Below are 20551 nucleotides of genomic sequence, written 5' to 3' on the forward strand. Positions count from 1 at the left end.
TGAGAAAAGAACATCTGAAATCTCTTGTGTCTATGTACTTCTGTTATGAAGATCTTTCCATATAGGATCAGTATTAGCTGTAGAATGACAGGGTACAAAAAAAGGGAAAACTCTCAGATCTTTAAAAATTTCAACAAAGATTTCTGGCACTAAATTTCAACAACGAAATAGAGGTCCTAAAATCTGTGCATTGTTCCAGCTGATTTGTTAGCCTGTACAAGGGTGTTATCCTTTTAATCTGCCTCTCTTCAGTAAAGTAATTTGCTCTGTATCTGCTGCAAAGATGTACACAGCAGGGCAGTTATCACCGAGTGCTTTATATCGTGCAGGTGATGTACTACAATACAGTGCTTCCTCTTTTGTTTTCATCAGCATCTCCACCAAAGTTCATTTTTCTCAGGCTTTGTGTTTGCTGTGCCACAGTAAATCCTTCCTTCTGCTGACATTTCAGTGGTTGTTGCAGTATTACAGGGACATCCTGTTTACTAAAGTCAAAAGCAGTCTCGTTCTGTTCTTGCTCTCTGCTACACTGTTTCACCTGGACAAACCATAAATTACAAGAATTAATGTTTCAGGCTGAGTTCCAAAATGTAGTTCCTGTTTCTGGCATAAGGCAGCCAAGTGTGTATAGCTTTAAAAGTCAAAGACAAGTAATTAAAAAAATGGGGTGTGAAGGCTGGGAAACTTCTAGGGAACCAGGTACCACCTTCCTCTTTTTCTGCCCCACTTTCCCGAGAATGTTCCAAATAAATTCCTTCTATTCACTTGGCCATCTTGGCCTATATTTGACTCAAGCTTTTTCTCTTGCATGGTTGTTAACCTTACGTATGTCCTTTTTGTCTTTTTCTTCTTAATCCCTTTCTTTACTTAGATACCCTTTTTTTTCCCCCTTATGCCAGGAAGAGGTTCCCAGCTGCATTTTTTTCCCTAGGAAATCTCATGACTCTCACTCTGTAGCTGTGGGAGAAGGATTACCACTTTCAGCTCCTGCAGTCACACTGATGCATGAGAATATCAATATACAGCCATCACACTTTTGTGTTTGCAAAGCAAATCTTGAGAATATAAAATTTGAAATTTCTCTGGTCAATCAACAACTACAGGCAGTCTCTTTTTAAGTAAAATATTAAAAAATAGAAAAAATCTGGAATCATTCTTCTTTTAGTGTTCAGGGTTGGCAGTACACTGTTCTGCTTATATTCACCACGTGAAGCATTTTTGTGCAGTTCCTGGATTCATTATAAAGTATTTTAACACACACATGAAGAACAGATGTCAGCTTAGTGTATCTCCCATTTGGGAACTGCCAGCATCCGTAATGCAATGTAAGAAGAGAGATGAGCTGCCTGGGTAAACAAGATACTCTTTCAAGAACCTGAGGTGTAGGCAAGCTCTGGAGTGATGAATGTTTTAACATTTAATCTGCTCCTACCTCCTGTTCATCAGAGGCTCTAGAGTGTGCAGCCTGTACCCAAACTGATTGTAATTCTGCCCTGTTTTTGTTAATAGGCACTGACACATCAGACACACTGGTATGCATTAAAGAAGGCACGACACCTTGTTCAAATGCATGTCATTATTAATGATGAGCAAATGTAATTGCCAAATTACTTAAGCAAATACATTTACAGTGCCATTGAGCCATTCACCTTGGAACCAAATAACTCTCATTTCATTCTACATCTCCTAAAATGCAGCTCTGCCCCTCCACAGTGATGCACTAATATATAGCAAAAGCGTTATGCTCAAGTGATATCTCCTTGTGGAAAAACTTCCCAATGACTCCAGACCTGTATTATAATAGAGACAACTTGCCTTAAAGATTCAAAAATCCAGTTTCCTCAAACCTGCAAAGTTTAACATGTCCAGTTTCAATTCAGCATTCCAATCTTACTTTTCTAACCATGATGGTTAGTTCTTATATAGCAATTTTAATAAATGGAGCTCAAATTAAACCATAAAGGAAATTATTCCACATATAGAGATGGGAAAACAAATTTGTTGTTAGTTCTGTTTCACAACTGGTGACAGGTTCAGAAGAACCCCTGTATTTGTCCTAGGCTGCTGCTCTGTTCACTCATCACTGCTGTCAAAGGGGAATAAAACCATAAGTATGAGGACTGGGGAAGATAGATTTATTCTTTTAGGTAGCTTGAAACATTTCACTGTAGTGAATGGAATTATGTCTTCCTGTCATTCACTGCTTAGCAGACACTTCTGAGAGGGAGTCAAAAACCCATAAGAAATTTGTGGAAATCACGAGTATTTCACATTTAGCTCTGAGTTGAAGAAATCCACCCTTTAAGCACCCATCACTTGTTGGTTCTGACTTCCATAAGTTCATGAGTATGATATAATTATCCTTGATTCAATCCAGTAAAAGTGAGAACAGAATTTCATGACTGCAGCTTTGAAGCGATAAATTATGATTTGAGGACAGAATCAGTGAAAATCCGTTCTTAGGGTCAGCCACTGTCCAGAGGTATCAGGATTACAGAATAATGTGATATTTGCATAAGCAGCAGTGTTTTCTTATCTTTAAGGAAATCTTAGTATTTTCCTAAAAAAGAAAGAAGGCTGATTGGATTGGGAGCACATTAAACTGTCACATACACACTGGCTATCATTTATAGATAAAATTTTATTCAGGCTGTCTTTTCTTTCCTCTCAAGTATTGTCATTCCCCCTTCTTCCTTTTTCTAAATCCAACCATTTACAACTCCATTTTGTGGAGCTGTTTCCTGCCATGTCTTCAGGATGTTTTCACTCGTCTCAGAGCTCCTCATGTGCCATGTTTTTATAGTCCAAATATGCAGACATCTGTGTGGGTTTGAATGTGAGAAGATGAAAGCTGAAGTGGTGAATGGTATCAGGTGCAGGTAGACACTGGGCACTGCAATGACTGACCTGGACCCAGTTTTCAAGTTTCTCTTGAAAACAGTTGCACAGTATTCTCTATCTTACATATGGATTTCCCCAGTTTATTGCCTGCTCTTTTAACATACAAATTTTCTCTTCCATTTCTTTTCACTGGTACTTTTTGTACTTTTCCCCATGGTCTAGAGCAGCTTATCTGACTGTTTTCATCTGACTGACTGTCTCCAGTTGGCTGTCCTGGCTACAAACACATCACAGGGCCACACAGGAGTGAGAACCAAAGGAGCACAGCTCCCTGCAGCTCATTTGCCCTACTAAGAGCAGAGTATTTTCACAGAATGTGCTGGGCTGGAAAGGACCCACAAGGAGCATCGAGTCCAACTCCTGGCCCTGCACAGGTCCAGCCCCAAGAGTCACCCCCTGTGCCCCAGAGGATCATCCAAACCCTCCTGGAGCTCTGGCAGCCTTGGGGCTGTGCCCACTGCCCTGGGGAGCCTGGGCAGTGCCCAACCAGCCTCTGGGGGAAGAACCTTTGCTGAGATCCAACCTGAGCCTGCCCTGACACAGCTCCAGCCATTCCCTGGCTGCTGGCCCTGGTCCCCCCAGAGCAGAGCTCAGTCCCTGCCCCTCCTCTGCCCCTGCCCAGGAATTGGAACTGCACTGAGCTCTCCCCTCAGTCTCCTCTGCTCCAGCTGAACACACCAAGTGCCCTCAGTGTCCTCCCATGCCTTCAAATCAAGGCCCTTCCCCATCTCCGTGTCCCTCCTTTGGACACTCTCCAATGGCTCAATCCCTTCCCTCCATTGTGTCCCCCCAAACTGCCCCAATGTTGAGGTGAGGCCGCCCCAGGGCAGAGCAGAGTGGGACAATCCCCTCCCTGCCAGGCTGGTGGGCCGTGCTGGCCCCAGTGTTTGGTCCCCACAAGACCTGTGTGCACACACTGTTTGACCACAGCTGTACCTGTGCTGCCCATGCCAGGGGTGTGTGTGGGACCCGAGTACATCACACAGTTTAACAGAAATAAATGGAGAGGTTGAGCTGAGTAAGTCATCACAGAACTCTCCTGTGGAGACCTTTAGAGCAGTTTACATCCCTCACTGAGTGATTTAGCTTGCATCAGCTGCTCTCCAAGGTTTTATAGCTGACTCTTATGGAAACCTCCTGAAGAATGAAATTAATTCTTACAAGGCAGTACCACAATGTAACAGTTGTATAAAATACTCTTATTGATTTTTTCCTTCCATATTCTTGATTGCATAATAGAAGAATTCCTATTTTTGTGTGCTGTTGTCTTTGTGAAAATCAATGTTTATAAAATGTAGCCTTGACAGGGAGCATTTGCTTGGATCCAACAAAATTGCTACCAAGGAGCCATTTCCCTTGCCACAGAGATGTCTTAAGTCACTTTACAGCTACAGATTGGGTGTCTCACTGTAGCTTCTTCATGGGTTTAGCAGGGTACAGGTACTGGATCATTCCAGATAACTGAGGCTTCACAGATCAACTCCTTTCTCTGGAGTCTCCTGTGTTCTCTTCCCTAATATAACCACACTTTCCTTTTTGTCTATTTAAAAAGTTTCTTCAAAGTTACAAAGAAAAATAAAATCAGATTGCCAATTCATCCTTAGTTTATGTGATTTTTACCTTGTTTAAAAGTAGTACAAGGAATTTTTCCTGAGATGAGAATATTCTCCATCCCATCTAATCACTGATTCTTAAGTTTTAATTACAAATCAGGCGAAAACACCGTTCCTTTTTTGCAGCTGGAGGGAGTGTTTCAGAAAAGAGAGGCAGAGCACAGACGTGAGCAGGGCAGGTCCCACTGCCACCTGCACGTGTTACAGTGCCTGGTGCTCAGAGCACGTTGTGGCTTTGGAGCAGAGTGGGAAAACACTGCTGCTTTTTCCTAAGTGTGATCTGCATGTGTCCTAGGACAGCATGTCCCCTGGACAGTTTCCTCTCTAAGTCCTGAGACTTCAGTTTTATATTTTCCTTCTGTGCTGCCTTAGCAAATAGAGGGAGCAGGACAGGAGCAGGACAGGAGCAGGAACAGGAGGAGAAAGGCTCTCCCTGTCCTGCAGGAATTGCTGTGGCTGCTCTGTATCTTTAAGGGGCTGACCCTATCCCACGGTGAGCCATTATAAAGGCAGGTGAGCAGCAGTGCCCTGCTCGAGGAGCTGGAGCACGGCAGGGTGCAGCTCCCCAAAATGACTGGCCAGCACAGTTGGGGATATGGGCAGGATGACGGTAGGTTATGGCATTTCCGTGCTGCATCTCTCTGTCTTCCCCCACTCGTTTTCTTTCTAGAGCTGTTGCCTGAGCCCTGCAGAGCTGCCTGCATTTCGAGGTCTGCAAGCATCAAGTATATACAGCAGGTAATTAATTACTTTATTGATAATCAATAGCACCCAGAAAGTGGCACCAAAAGATGCACAGGCTTATACCTGCTGCCTTTCACTGTTGCAATCAGCATTCCTGAAGTGAGGGAAGCAGGAATGAGTGGGGGTTTTTTTCAGGCTGCAGAGATGGGTCCCTTTCCAAAAAGCTGTTATGAAAAAGATTAACTGTGTCTGTCTCTCCACAAGCAATTCTTGTAAGTAATGAAGATTTAGCAGAGCAGTAATGGATCTCCTGATTCTGTGCAGCTGTTGAAACGTGATCTCTAGGCTTCCATAGAAGTGAATAAACTAAGTTATATGTTAAATATGTCTAGAACATCACTAAATTGTACAGATCAGTATCAGAGATCTCTTACAGAACAACTTATGCTTTCTGATTTGACAGTTTTTAATTTAGCTGTCCTCCCTTGCTTCCCACCCCCAAGGATGTGTCAGAGGGAAATGTGAAGCTACTGAAAGATTCCCACAGTAGTGTTTTGCAGTGCCTGCTCCTTCACAGAGGAGGGTTGGATGAGTGGCTGGTGCTGTCCAATAAAACAGTCTTTTGCATGACTTTCAGGAGCCTCTCTCTCTTTTGGCAGCAATTATTTTAGCTGCTGAGTGTCCAACGAGAGTGTTCTGCATAACCTTCAGGGGCCAGTCTCCTAACAGCAACTCCTTTAGTTTCTGTGAGTCCAAAAGCAAGGTTGAATACTAAGTGAAGCTGGTTAGTGCTGGTAGATGCTATGTTTGAGCAGGTAGTAATAAAGCCATATATGCTTTTAGGAAGCTTGAGAGCCAAATGATATTGCCTTACCTTGTCTAACAGCATTTAATTCCTAAACCTGCTTTACAGGCAGGCTGAGAAAAGACGTTATTTTCTAAGCTTAACTTTGCAGAAAACGTCAAAGCCAAATAAGAGTATAATAGATCACTGTTTTGTTATGTAAACTCAAGGAGGCTGAATACCTGTGCTTGATTAAAAAAGCTTCCCCTTGTGAAAGTATGTGAGAATGCTACAATTAAAAACGTGCTTCTTGAGAATCTGGAAGCAAAATTGTTACTGTTAATACTTTATGAGCAGAAGCAGTGGAAGAATTTACTTGCTCCTTGTACTACCATACCAAAGTAAAAAAAAAGGCATAAGAAAAAGTAATCCTTTGATATGGATAAGCTTTTGTTATCTCAAAGGGCATAAGAATGTTCCAGCTCTGGCAGCAGAGTTGTGTTATTAAATTGGTCTTTCTCCCCACTCTGTTGAGGTCAGGACGTCCAAAAATGTTAATTAACATGGTGTACCCTTCACTCAGGGTAGGGAGATACCATAATGGGCATGAGTGAAGAATAGAGCTGCCTCAAAGATTTACTGCAGTCATAAAAGGATTTTAAAAATAACTGCACACTCAGTAGCTTAAGAGGTTGAGTCATCTGCATCTCATTTGAATTGCTGGAGTTTTTACACTCTTTTCCCCAGGAAGAATTAAAGGCTGTCTCCTTGGGGGAGTGTGTGTGTGTGTGTGTGCAAGAGTGTTTACACCTGCACCCACCTTGGAAGCCCTTCAGACACCTCAGCAATGTAACTGCAAAGTCTGCAGAAAATGAGTGGCACAAGTAGCTGAAGGAACAGCAGTCTGTTGATGTGCCATGATTTCCTCAGGGTGCTTTGTGTGAGATGTTTGAATCCCCATCTTGTTGCAGCCTGTTTGTGCTAATAAAAACATGCCAGCTTAGAACTGAAATGGATTTCTCAGATACCAAACATTCGAGTCACCCTTGCTGAGCAAGCTTTATTTCAAGCTTCATGAAAACCCATTATGATTTTGTGTTTAGTAGGAAGGAAATAATGATGCTTTCCTTTATTTCCTTTTGAAGGACCTTCAGAGTGGCACAAATCCTACCCTATTGCCCAGGGGAGCCGCCAGTCCCCCATTGATATTGTTTCTGCAAGAGCAGTTTATGACCCAAATCTGAAGCCACTGATCATCTCCTACGAGTCGTGCACATCCCTCAGCATCTCCAACACTGGCCATTCAGTTATGGTGGAGTTTGAAGATACTGATGACAAGGCAGGTGAGATAACACAGCCAACTGACTTAGAACACCATTTGTGACTTGGGGAAACAATTATTACATCCTGTGCAGTGTAACTTCTGTGACGTATAATTTCAGTTTAGAGCAAGGCAGACGACCAGAGCCCTTCATATTCTGTCTTCTCAAGCCTCATGTTTGTTGTCTTCACTTTGAGCATCTCTAGCTGTGCAATATTGCAGAGCAGAATAGTGTTTCTGCATTAGGAAAACCTCTGCATCAGAAAAACCAGAAATTTGTTTGCAGTGCTCTTCTTTTAAATGAGGTGTGGAGTTTGCAGGACAGGGAATCTTTGTATCTCTCCACCACCTCTCCTAGACCACCTCCAGCATGCAGAGTAGGTGTGTAAGCTCCTCGCTGCCCTGTTCCATGATCATCCAAAGACACTAACTCACATGCCAGCTCTGGCTCACTGCCCAGTTTCCATCCACAGGGAAGAGAAGAGGATTAGCAGAAATGGGTCATACAAGCATAGTCATCATAATCACAGCCACTGCACCAAGTTGGGTCTGGTCAGTCACTGTCACCTTGCACTGTTTTCTTTCCTCCCTGCCTCAGAGCAGCTCAGTTTCTGCAGAATTTATAAAACCTTCAGCTAGTTCTGAGTTTGTAGCAGCTTGTGGATGTTGGACTGTCTGCAGCTGGACATTATCCTTGTCTCAGCTCTTGGCAGGGAATGTAAAAGCTTTAAGTGTTTGATTATTTCCCCTGTTAATTCTACTTTCATGGAAGACCTTGCTTTTACATCTGGAGGTAGGGGAAGAGCATTCAAATGGAGATGATAAAGTAGCTGATAAATGGGAAGAGTGAATGTAAAAAACCAACTCTGAACAGCTTTTAAATGTATCATCTAACTTCATCATCCTTCCGTGTGTGTTGTTTGATGCAGCCTAAATTGGATATCTGGATATTCAAAGCAATTTACTCTTTCTGTGAAGTGGCTTGTCCGTGCTGGTAACCCTTTGAAATAAGGGCTAGAGGTTGAAATTCAAGCCATTTTGTTCTAAAATTTCTCTTCTGGAATGAATTTAAGAAACTGCCCCATGGAAGAGTCAGGTTTTTAAGTACCTTAATTGAATTGGAAAAGGTTGGATGTGCATTTTCCACTTGTACTGCACAGATCCATTCAGTCTGTCACCCTACAAAGGGAACTTTTAAAATATCTTTGGAAGGATTATCTCAGCTTGCTGAATACTTTCATGCAATTTTCAGCTGAACTCTATCTCTGTAACAGCGAACTTTATTCAGCTTTAGGGATTGAACATCATCTATTACTCTGCATATAGAGATACAGACTCAGAGAACATGCAGAACCTCTGCCCTTTCCACACAAAGTACTGGTTTTAGTAATACTTTTCCAAGGAAGATGATTGCTAGGAGTGGAAAATGTGTTTCAAACAGGTTTTAGTTGTATTGAAATAGATCCAGTGACTCAGCTCTGAATAATTGGCACAACAGAATTTCGAGAGTAACCCGTCATAGTTAATTTCCTAAAATATTTGGGACAGGCGATGCATTCCTTTGCTAAGTTGAGAAAAACATACTGGGAGATATTTATGTTCTTCATTAGTACTAAAACCTTTGCTTTGGCGAGGCCAGTTTCCTGCACAAAGGCCAGCTGGAACCATGCACATGGGGCAGCACTGGGCAAGCCCCTGCTTTAAATTTTTAAATAAAATGCTACACTGAGGATGCTTTACAGATACTAAACATAATTTTAATTTTCTTAATGTAAGACTTTTTGATTGGGTTTTCCTGTCTGTTGGGCAAAATGTATTAGATTTGGTGCCATATAAAGTTACAGGAGGGATTACTGATGCTGTTGATCAAGTATCTTCTATAGGTGGCACCTTAAACATTGGCCTGTTCATACATCATTTAGAAATAACACTTAAGTTTCTCTGTAGCATTTCCTTACCTTTATAAGGTGACTTGAGATTGAGTGGTGTCGTGTGAAGTACGAGCTATTACATTACCTCTTTTATGGGATCAGGTATTTAAAGGAAAGGGAATATAGATAACCTCCACTGGAAGTAAAGGCACTGTAAAAAGGAAATACTTAGCTGAACTGTCTGCCTGATGTTCAGGGTATAATGTTTCCTTGGGGCCTTCTCTTCTCCAGGCTGAACAATCCCAGCTCTCCCAGCCTTTCCTCCCAGCAGAGCTGCTCCAGCCCTCTGCTCATCTTGGTGCCTCCTCTGGACTCTGCAGCAGCTCCATGTCCTGCCGTGCTGTTCCCCAGGGCTGGAGCAGCTCTGCAGGGGGGTCTCACCTGAGGGGCAGAGGGGCACAATCCCCCCTGCCCTGCTGCCCACACTGGGGGATCAGCCCAGGGCACGGGGGGCTCTGGGCTGGGTCATGTCCAGCCTCTCCCCCACCAGCCCCCCAGGTCCTTGTCCCAGGGCTGCTCTCAACCTGTTCCACTGGTTATGCCTTTCCTGTTAAACACAATAAAACCCATGACAATGCTTACCACACCTTCCTATGTCAAATATACCCTTCCAAGAAGGCCACAAAATTCTGGATAGGTAGCCATTCAGTGTTTTTTGACTTATATTTCTACATTAATTTAGGTGCTCTCCATTAATAAATCCACCCCTCCTAAGTGTGTGGATGATATATCTTTTTCATGCTGGCAGAGGCTGCTGGCCTTTTTCCACTATTGTGCCAACAGTGGTTAGTTTTGACTAGCAGGGAGCTAAAAAGCTTTTTTCTTTCCTTTTCTTGTTTTTTCCTGCCTAGCAATCAGTGGTGGGCCCTTCCAGAACCCATTTCGGCTGAAGCAGTTCCACTTTCACTGGGGGAGAACACACAGCCAGGGCTCAGAGCACACAATTGATGGCAAACCTTTTCCCTGTGAGGTAACCATGGGTTTGTACTGGGGTTATTTCATGCAAATGCTGTTGACAAGTGACTGTGTGTGCAGTGGGGACAGGATTAGGATTCTCATTGCTTACTCCCTGTGGTTAGGGCAGCCCAGACTCTGAGCTGGTGTTATCCATAGATTAGAAACGGCTTCATATGGGGGCTCTTGAGAAAGTTCTGCAAAGCCAGGACAAGGCATGAGGCTCTCTCAGCACAATCCAACCAAAACCCATGGGAATGTGGCATCCTGGAGTCTACCAGTGAGTACTGGAGCACAGTGCTTTGTAGGATGAAGGCCTGTGCCAGGGAAGTCAGGTCACAGGTTAATGCCTGATTTGTTTCAAATTAAAGATGTGTGGTAGTTGACCCAGGCTGGATGTCAAAGCTGCTCCATCCCTGCCCTCCTCAGCTGGATGGGGAGAGAAAATGCAGCAAAACATTTGTGGGTCAGGATAAGGATAAGGACAGGGAGAGATCAGTCACCAGGTACTGACACAGCAAAACAGGCTTAGCTGGGGGAAATCAGAGTAGGATAATGAGAAATAAAACTAAATCTTAAAACCTTCTCCTCGCCCTTCTTCCTGGGCTCTCCTTTACTCCCATCTTTCTCTACCTCCTCCCCTGAGCAGTGCAGGGGGATGTGGGATGGGGGCTGTGGTCAGCTCATCCCATCTTGTCTCTGCTGCTGCTTCCTCCTCAGTGGGAGGACTCCTCACACTCTTCCCCTGCTCCTGTGTGGGGTCCCTCCCACGGGAGACAGTCCTCCACAAAATTCTCCAACCTGAGTCCTTCCCATGGGCTGCAGTCCTTCAGGAACTGCTCCAGCCTGGGTCCCTTCCATGGGGTCATGGGTCCCCTTCCATGGGAGGGTGGTTTTTCAGCTGGGATGATTGACACACACAAAAGAAGTGGCCAGCAGCCTTCCATCCCAGGCTGATGGCCCTCAGAAGACTGGAGGGGAAGGTAAGTTTTTTCCCTCTCCTCGGAAAACGGCATCCTCACTTCCCTTTTGCCCTGACTCAGGGAGGGCATGTTGTGTAGAGGGGTTCCGTGGTTCGTTTTGTTTTCGGCCTGGTATCTGGCAGCTTCTGGCCCGGGTTCACCTCCCTTCTCCTGCAGCCCGTTCTGCCCCCAGCCCGGACCGGCTGGGATTTCATCGGAGAGGCTTGGCCGACCTGCGGAGAACCTTTGGGGGAGGAGGCCGCCCCTTCCCTCCTCCGTGTTTGGCAGCGGCTTGTGCCCATCGATGAAGGGGTGGGGGGGAGAATCCCAGCCAGAGCCAGCCGTTGGCAGCGTGAGTCCATGGGAAGAGCCCCTTTTCCCCTTTTCCTCTTCCCCCTTCCCCTTTCAGTGGGGGGAAAATCTCCATTTCGGCTCCTCCCTCACAGCGGGGCTGAACAGCGCCCCCTGCTGGCCAACACCGACACTGCAGTGATCCCACAGCGCCCCCTGCTGGCCAACACCGACACTGCAGTGATCCCACAGCGCCCCCTGCTGGCCAACACCGACCACTGCAGTGATCCAACGCCCAGCTGCCACCGACCACTGCAGTGATCCAACAGCGCCCCCTGCTGGCCAACACCGACACTGCAGTGATCCAACAGCGCCCCCTGCTGGCCAACACCGACACTGCAGTGATCCCACAGCGCCCCCTGCTGGCCAACACTGACCACTGCAGTGATCCCACAGCGCCCCCTGCTGGCCGCGGTTAGAATCGCGCCCCAGGACATTCCGTACCGAACTGGTTTTGGGGGGAACTTTGGGTACAGGATTATTGTTTAGCTGGTTTTGTGTTCTTTTGTTGTTCTGCCAATACATATATGTCCTCTAATAAAGGGCTGTTATCTTTCCTTTCTCCACACTTCCTCAATTGGAGCCTCTTAACTTTGGATTTACAAGTGCTTGGAGGGAGGAGCTTGGTCTTTCCCATAACCCATCCTCATTAGCAAAACTCTTCAGTCTCATTAAATGAGCCAGAACTGCTCCAGTGTGGGTCCCTCCCATGGGGTCATGAGCTGGGGGAGCTTCTGGCAATTTCTCACCCAAGCCACCCCTGAAGCTCCCCCACTATGGGCTGATATCTAGAAAATTTGTCTAGTGCCTGTCCACACTTAGGGACCAGTCCAAAAGATTGAACTTGTTCATGTTTCCAACAATGCCTTTTGCACAAAACTGTTCTGTTGTGAAGGGCTGTTGGTGCCGTTAACATGAGAGAAACCCTGTTCACAGCTTCTATCACTACTCATTTTTATTTGTTATTTTTCTTTAAAGCTCCACTTAGTTCATTGGAATGGCAGAAAATATGCAACATTTGGAGAAGCAGCAGCAGCTCCAGATGGCCTGGCAGTAGTTGGTGTTTTCTTGGAGGTAAGAATGGCAAAAATAGCATATTTACATGATGAAAAGCATTATGCTGTCAAGTGTTTGAGGACCACACCACATATTTAAGAGGTGCTTAAGGAAAACAGATGACTTATTGGAAGCAGTAACTCATTGCAAATTGCTGTTGAACTTTAGCTGGAATGTGGAGATTCAGACAAGAAAACATCTATTCAAAGCATAGTTGAAGTCCTTCTTATTTAACCTGTCTATTCTGTTATTTTAGATTGGGAAAGAACATGCTGGCATGAACAGACTCACTGATGCTTTGTACATGGTAAAATTTAAAGTAAGTTTTCAGCTCCTTAAATTTATTTCTGGGATATCCTTTAGAAATCAAGCACATGTACCTATTTGAGACAAAAATCATATCCTCCCATCACTAAAACCTCACTGTAGTTGTCTCCTCTTCCCCTCCAAAGTTCATTTCTTTTGCCTAATCTCAGGTGCCTCGCAAGGCTCTGCTGACCCCGCTGGTCATCAGAGGTTCTGCCTTTCCCCGAAAATCTAAAATCAAAAGCTCCACAACCCTTCAGGCTCAGCTTTTACCCTCAGCAAAACAATCCATTGCCATTGAGCCTGGTGTTGACCAAGTGGAAGGTGGCTGTTTGTCTTTGCTGCAGAGCTCTGTCAGGGACAATCTTACTGAGGTCCTGAGTTAATCTGTTCCTAAAGTGTTTTGTGAGTAACTGAATATTTTTTGGATATTCTTACAGGCTGAAAAGCTTTTCTCTAGACTGTGGTAATCACTACTCTAGGCAGCAGTTCCTTCTATTTCTGCGTGTCTTTGGTTGATCCACCTTCCTCTAATTTTAGACTTGAAGCTTTGATTTTTTTTTTAAAGCCAATATTTACCATAGCAGACAATGACTACAGGATTTAAGTTTTCTACTAAAATAGATGTGAAGAATAGAAAATAGCAGGTGATGAGACAAGGAATTCTGCCACGATCTTATCTATAGCTCACACTGAACACTATACACAGAACACAGCTCCTCTGTTATTTTTAGTCCTGTTGTGACAAGAGCTGAGTTTCTGCAGGCACAATGGGGCAAGGCCTCAAAGTCCAGTAATCCAGCAGCAGGCATCACACTTGCCATGCTGCTTCTGTCTAACAGTTGTTATAAAGCAGCCAAACCTTTACAGACCTTTCACCTCGTTTTTAATATTACTTCAGCCATTACTTTTCTCTTTCAAAAAAAGTTATGTAACCTGCACTTAAAAGTACAAAGATAAATTTCAAGTCAATCTTTTTTTTTTTTTTTCTAGGGAACAAAAGCTCAGTTTGGAAGCTTCAACCCTAAATGTCTCCTGCCCTTGAGTCTTGATTATTGGACATACCTTGGCTCTCTGACAACCCCACCCCTTAATGAGAGTGTAACGTGGATAGTGCTGAAAGAACCCATCAGAATTTCTGAGAAACAGGTAAACTGTTGATATTGTCTCTGTTCTTGTAGGATTCAGTGCTGGATGAGCAGGCAGTGACTGTTTTGATTTGAAATGAGACTGAGCTAAAACACTGAATATTCAGCCTGTTCAATAATCAGGCTTCTCTTATTTTCTGTTAATATTCTCTTTTAACTGATTAAAATTCAATGAATACTTTCCTTTGGTCCCTTTTAAAACCCATTAACGTTGATTGCCCCCTTAAGCAGTCAATTATTTGACTTTCCAGCTGGAGAAGTTCCGGATGCTCCTTTTCACCAGCGAGGAGGACCAGAGGGTCCAAATGGCAAATAACTTTCGTCCCCCTCAGCCTCTAAAGGGGAGAGTTGTTCGAGCTTCCTTCAAGGCCTGAGGAAAACTCACAATGGCCCTGGGATATCCAAGAGCTTCCACATCTGAGATACCACAAACAGAAACTCTGGTCCTCAGACCACTCATGGAAGACACAAGATAAGCATTTCCATGAACACTCTGCTTGGAGGGGGACAATCTGCTGGTTTTCTGTTTTATTTGCAGTGCTCATTCTTCTGAGAAATGGGATCTTTGTAACAAGCACTATTTAATATAAGGGATAGCTGAGTAAACTAGACTGTCATCCAAGACCTGAAACTCTAAAAAAAAATTAAAATGCAATTAAAATCTAACTTGATATAAAATGGGAAATTATGTAGTGATCTACTAGTACTGATGGCCACAATAATGGTCTCATTCAATACATGAGGAAACGGTAATGAAGAATTTTGGGTAAATTGGACTTAAATTTTCCTTACCAATCTGTTTTAAGCATTTGCTGAGCTCTGATTTAAACATTGCTTGCACTATATTCTTGCTGTCTGTTGACAGAGTGCACAAGTAGCACTAGAGAAAAGTTCTTTACTCGCCTCGGGTAGGCACTGGTATGAAAACTAGATATATATTTTAAATTTACTGCTCTAAGATCCTATTTTACAATTCAAAGTACCAGTGTAAATGCTGTGCTTAAAAGCAGACCATTTATTGCAGTGTTGTTTAGCCCACAGGTCATACAGGACTGTGCTGCCCTGGTCAGTCTGGGTGAAGAGTACATCTTGAGCAATCCAGATGTGTGCTTTGTGGTCCTAAACTGCTCAAAGTCTACCTCAGTTCAGTGCTATGCTCTGCAATATGACCTCCTTTGTTGTCTGTCCTACAGATAAGGGGTGTTTTGTTTACTTTAGGGACCCAGTGGGTAGATCTGGGCTGCACTGAGTGTGCATTGCTGCACAAATCCCTTCCCTCTGGCTGGCAGGGATCTCCCTGCACACCCTCCTGAGTCCTTTTACCTCTTTGAAAGCAAGTTGCTTTAGAAAAGCCATGTGTTGGTATTACTGCTCGTGAAGCTTAGTGAAAAATTCAGGCTCTGGTACTAAATATTGTGATGTGACCTGTGATTACCCACAGTCTGTTGTCAGCTACTTTAATTCTGAGCTTCAAATGGCCTGTTTTGTGTGTACAGATCAGAGAGAAAGTGATTTTAGCCCTTTGCTCCAGCTTAGGTGGAGAAATCAAAGATGTACAATGCAAAGGAAAGTGGGGAAGAGGGAGAACAGCAGCTACTGTGGGCTGTTCCCCTGCCTCAGAGAGGGAGAAAGACACTGGGTGTGGAACATAGTCCAACAAGGAATGGAAGACCAGAATTCTAGCCTTCAGCTCTGGTTTTCTTGCTACACTGACCTGAAACTTTGTGTTCCTCAGTTTCCTCTTACATAAAAAGAGGGTGACACTGACCTACCTCACAGGGGTGTTGTGAGGGCTAATTCAGCATTGGTTGAGATGTGAGATTCTTACACACCAGATGCTCAAAGCAACAGGAAATCCTTACAAGCTGCAATGGTTTTAGCTGTTATGAATGTAACTTTGCTAGTAATGCAAACTGGTGTTGCAGAAAATCTATTTAATGTATCTTATTTCTTTAACAAATGAAATAAATGAGACTTTAAAACCAAGTGTGGATATCTTAATCCTTTATTTTCAGTAGACTCACTTTCCCCCACTTACTCTTTTTCTTGGACTCTCATGAAGAGAAATGATGTTTGATATTTTCAACTGATGCATCTGTTTTATATCAAAGAATGCTTGATTGTTCACCTTCAGTTCCATAGAAACCTTAAGTTATAGTAGAACGGCCTAAGTACAGATAACAGTTATCCCTCCTAAGTTTCTAGACATTTTTTTTAAATTCTAGAAATAATTATTTTTAGTCTATGTTGCAGTTCTTCCCATCTTTTTGGATTAACAGCTTCTGCTTCAGCTTAATCCTTTCACTTAAATTCTAACATAGTGTGTATCTTGGATGGCTTCTTGCCCAGTCAGAGTTAAATTATTGTTGTCTTTAATTTTATGTCCCAGTTAAAATTAAGAAAAAATAATTACATGGAAAGATATTTTAAAATGTAAAAGGTCTTTCAAAAGAAGCTTACACATCTGATAGCCTGGATACATTTTATTAGGGGCAAATTTCAAATACTTTCCTGCTTAAAATGTAATGAATATTAATTACCATATCAAGCTACCCATGTACTGCTGCATTACTATTAGTGCACATGTTCACAGAGCAGGTCACTGAGGGCTATTTTCAGTGGTTTTTCTCATCTGAGGCATGTAAGTAGAGCTCTGTTCACTCAGTCTCTCACACTTTGGACTTGTACACCAAAACTCTGTCCAGTTTTTCCCCAGCTAGAGCCACTTAGTCTAACAAAATAGAAAAAGCTCATTTAACCCCCGAAAGTGTCCCTTCTGTGACCTCGAACACAGTACTTAAGCTTCTTTGAGGGTGGTTTAGTCATGAGCAACAGAAGGACAACGTTTATCTCACAAGGTTATTGTAAAAGCTTAGCTATTGTAAAGAGCTTTAAATGCTGAACTGCCCCAAGGTGTTCAGTTCCAGGGGGAAACTGAACTATATCTTCCTTCAGAAATAAATTTTATTTTACTTACAGGGTTTTTTTTTTTTTTCAGTTGTTGGATCAAAGAATATGATCTAATTTTGACCACGGTGAAGCAAAATGTAAAAGGAAGCATTTTATATTCTTTGCTGTTTCTTGATCATCCAATAAAAAAGCACAAATATTTCAGTTCTGTATGGTTTTAAAGCTATAAACTCCTATTTAATGCTACTACTGCTATTTATTTTGAGATTGAACAATTCTAGAACATGTGCTATGCTTACCTTTTACCAGCTGTGTTGAAGGAGAATGAGGGTTGACTGTAAATACATCAGCATTGCTTGGCTTAACGTCTCGTGGGATGGCAGCTCATGACTGAGGGAACAGGAGCTCTCACATTTAGGACAGTGACTGAATTTACTCAGCTGTAAAAACCAGATTAAAAATGCCACCTAGTGGCTCTCTGTGTCCATTTATTGCTACAATGCTTCAAATTAATTTTAAGGCAAATTCAGTCAAGATACAACATATGAGAGAATTTAACTTCAGTGATAATAATTTTTTTAAGATATGAGTGTAATTGAAAACCTTGTGCTGGCCCTAGGTATGTTGTCCTTGAAACTCCTTTGTCAGATAAAAATCAATCTTACAAAAGAAACTCGATAAACCAGTTATAATTTTTGTTCCTTGTTTCCCTTCTCTATCCTCTGCTTGGTAAACTGCACACCATCTTAATTTTAGCTTTCAAAATTTAATAGTTACAGTTACAGTTCAACTTATGGGGTTTTTCCACATCCTCTTGCAAGCAGAAAGATTTTTAGACAGTTTCAGTATGATGTAGCAATTATTTATAATGATAAATTCCATTATGAATGTTAATTAATCCAAATATAAGCATCAGAGGAAAGGTTTTGCAAGATACCTCAACACCAGATGGTGCTTTTGGAGGAGTTCAAAGGTCAGAAAGGTAAAAAAAGGGGTATTTCAGGAAAAAACAGAGATAAGCCTGAAGAAAATAGGCTGTTATACCTCAGATTATCTGTTTCCCTCTCTGAATTCCTTATGCATGCACAAGGGACCATTTAGTAGTGGCAGGTTGCTCTACACTGCCTGCAAGAGAGGGGGGCTCATGTTTTTTCTCACTTACCCTGAGGAAAGTAGAGTAGATGATGAAACCTGACTGCCTGGAACAGAACTCTTCCCGACTTGCACGGCTGTGAGGCAGAGAATGTTCATTCCTCTGATGTTCCATCTCTGCTGGTACTTGCATTACATTTGAAATTTAGTCAAATTTCAGTGCCTTTCTCCAACACAGCAGTGCAAATCATCATTTCATTTCATATTAATATAGTGGAATATTAAATCACAGAATCAGAGAATCCAATCAGGTTGGAAAAGACCTCTGAGATCATCAAGTCCAACCCTTGATCCAACCCCGCCGTGGTTCCCAGCCCATGGCACTGATGCCACATCCACTCTCACCTTCAACACCTCCAGGGACAGAGAATCCACCCCCTCCCTGGGCAGCCCATTCCAAACGGAGCAATTCAGACCCTGTTCATCTGTTGGAGGGGAAGAAGGCGGAAGGAGGAGAGGGAAGAAAGAAATATAATTACTTTTTTACACATGAGCACCTCTTACCAAGCCAGAAGACTTTCCTGCTCTTGAAAGCTGTCCCCAAGGAATTTAAACTTACTTTTACAGTGGTGCAGAGCCTTAATAAACATGTTTAACTCAAACCAATTTGTAAGCAACACCAGTAAAAATTATCTATGTGGAGTTCAGATCCCATTAGAGCACCTAGACAGACCTTTGCACCAGTGCAATTCCAGGAACTCAGACTGGGCCATCAGATTAACCCCTGCAAGTACAGACACCCTGCTCAGCCTCTGCTGCAGCAGCAGGAGGGAAATGGAGCTGCAGAGCTGCAATGGCGTTTTTCCTACAGTTGTTTGTTGTGTTTACCTCTGTTCCATGTTTCTTGTAGCTTGTTCTCTTTCCTAGCATTTATTTTAGACTGTATAGGAAGATCATGGACTGGAATTTACTGTAAGCAAACAAGGAAATGCAATTGCTTTAACAGACCTAGAGTCTCCTTTTTTGTTGGTTTTGGGTTTTTGGGGTATTTTGTGGGGGTTTTGGTAGTTTTTGGTTGGTTGGTTGGTTGGTTTGGTTTTGTTTTTGTTTGGGGTTTGTTGTTTGTATATAATCAGAGATCTCAGAGATCTAAGGTGTGGATTTGCCCTTTGTGAAAATGCAAAACATGATGTAGAGGCAATGGAATGTAGGTCATTATTCACAGGGCAAGGTACTCCAGGGAGCAGCTGACATTCCCAAAGGCTCTCAGCAGGAAGGTACCCCAGGGTTTTGTGTGCTGGAGTTGTGTTTCCTGTCCAAGGGCTGGTTAGTTGGACTGTTGTGCTTCCAGTGCAAAGGCAGGTTTGACTCAGCCCTGTTCTCTAAGATGAGCCAGAGAGATGATCCATTCAAAGGACCCTCCTTTGCCTGATGGCCATTCCCAAGTTCCCAAAGGGTTTGGATCTGTGGCTATTCTCTAACCTGTATCACTAAACTGAGTCTTTCTCTATATTTAGAAAAACCTCTAGTAAGCTACTTTTAGTGGTAGTTTACTATTTTGTTTGGATTCAAATTTTTTGTTACTAGCCAGTTTTTTGGACAAAGTTATTTATTAGAAATACTATTCTGATTTTTAACTTGCTTTCTTTAGGAATATCAGGCTTATTTGGTGGTTCTAATCTTTGTGTGTCCCCATAACAAGAAATGTTTACAAAGCATCAGGAGTCTCAGGCCTTTCATGAATATCAGGGAGTCAGTGGAAAGCAATCCATCACAGTACCTGCTCTGGGGCATCTGTCTGCAGCTTCTGGGAGCAGAAACTGTTTAAATTGCACCAGAGCAGACACAGTCAGTTGTCCAAATGAACAAGTGGGGGGAAAAAAGTAATGTTCCATGGGAAAGAGGGAAACCCCAATAGTGCAGTCTGACCTAAACAAGCAACATGGAAATTAGTACAAGAATATACTTCCAAAGAAAACCAGAGTTGCTGACTGTACAAGTCAGCAGACAAAATTATACCTTGAAAAAAATCTAAATATAGGATTTGCTACATTTTAATCTATCACTCTACCTTAATACAATACCTGGAATACCAATAAGAACTTTCTTCTGGTGCAGGACATTTGATTCTGAACTTTAGCTCACCTATAACCAGCAGTCAAATCTTAGTTTTATTCAAAGAAACTCGAGTTATAATTATTTCAATGCAAATTAAGAAGATAGAGTGAGATAGAGCACTATGGCAACCAAGCCACTGTTGCTACAGAAATTTGCCATTTTTATTAGATATTCCTAAAATCAAAGCATTTTTATTGGATATTCCTAAAGGCAAAGCAGAGCAATACTGTTTCTTTCCCCAGCTCATATCAGAGAGTAGTATTTTGACTTTATTTTAACTTTAATTATATATCCCTTTGGTTCACCAGCATAACCAAACACTCCAAAGCAGAATCTAAATCTCAATTCAATTTAATATCCAGTCCTGTCAAGTACCTTCAATGTGGTACCTTCTTGTGTTCAGAAAACATGGAATGAAAG

At 42.7% G+C, this 20551-nt stretch overlaps 1 protein-coding gene across 1 annotated transcript; it reads left to right on the forward strand.

Moving 5' to 3' along the window:
• Window positions 1-5053: 5053 nt before the first annotated feature.
• On the forward strand, window positions 5054-15997 carry CA7 (carbonic anhydrase 7). The gene is made up of 7 exons (XM_027718353.2): window positions 5054-5124; window positions 7128-7325; window positions 10086-10204; window positions 12480-12575; window positions 12814-12876; window positions 13857-14012; window positions 14263-15997. Exons 1-7 carry the CDS (start codon window positions 5085-5087, stop codon window positions 14383-14385), a joined length of 795 nt encoding a protein of 264 aa, XP_027574154.1. The 5' UTR covers window positions 5054-5084; the 3' UTR covers window positions 14386-15997.
• Window positions 15998-20551: the final 4554 nt, after the last annotated feature.

The sequence above is a fragment of the Pipra filicauda genome, unplaced genomic scaffold, assembly GCF_003945595.2.
Source record: "Pipra filicauda isolate LSUMZ 115617 unplaced genomic scaffold, ASM394559v2 scaffold356_size1356884_pilon, whole genome shotgun sequence".
NCBI lineage: Eukaryota > Metazoa > Chordata > Aves > Passeriformes > Pipridae > Pipra > Pipra filicauda.

Excerpts from the sequence above, each read along its gene's own strand:
- CA7 (XM_027718353.2), top strand. The coding sequence starts at position 5,085 with ATGACTGGCCAGCACAGTTGGGGATATGGGCAGGATGACG. Across the intron at positions 10,205-12,479 it reads GCAAACCTTTTCCCTGTGAG|CTCCACTTAGTTCATTGGAA; the intron begins GTAACCATGGGT and ends TTTTCTTTAAAG. Across the intron at positions 12,877-13,856 it reads TGTACATGGTAAAATTTAAA|GGAACAAAAGCTCAGTTTGG; the intron begins GTAAGTTTTCAG and ends TTTTTTTTCTAG.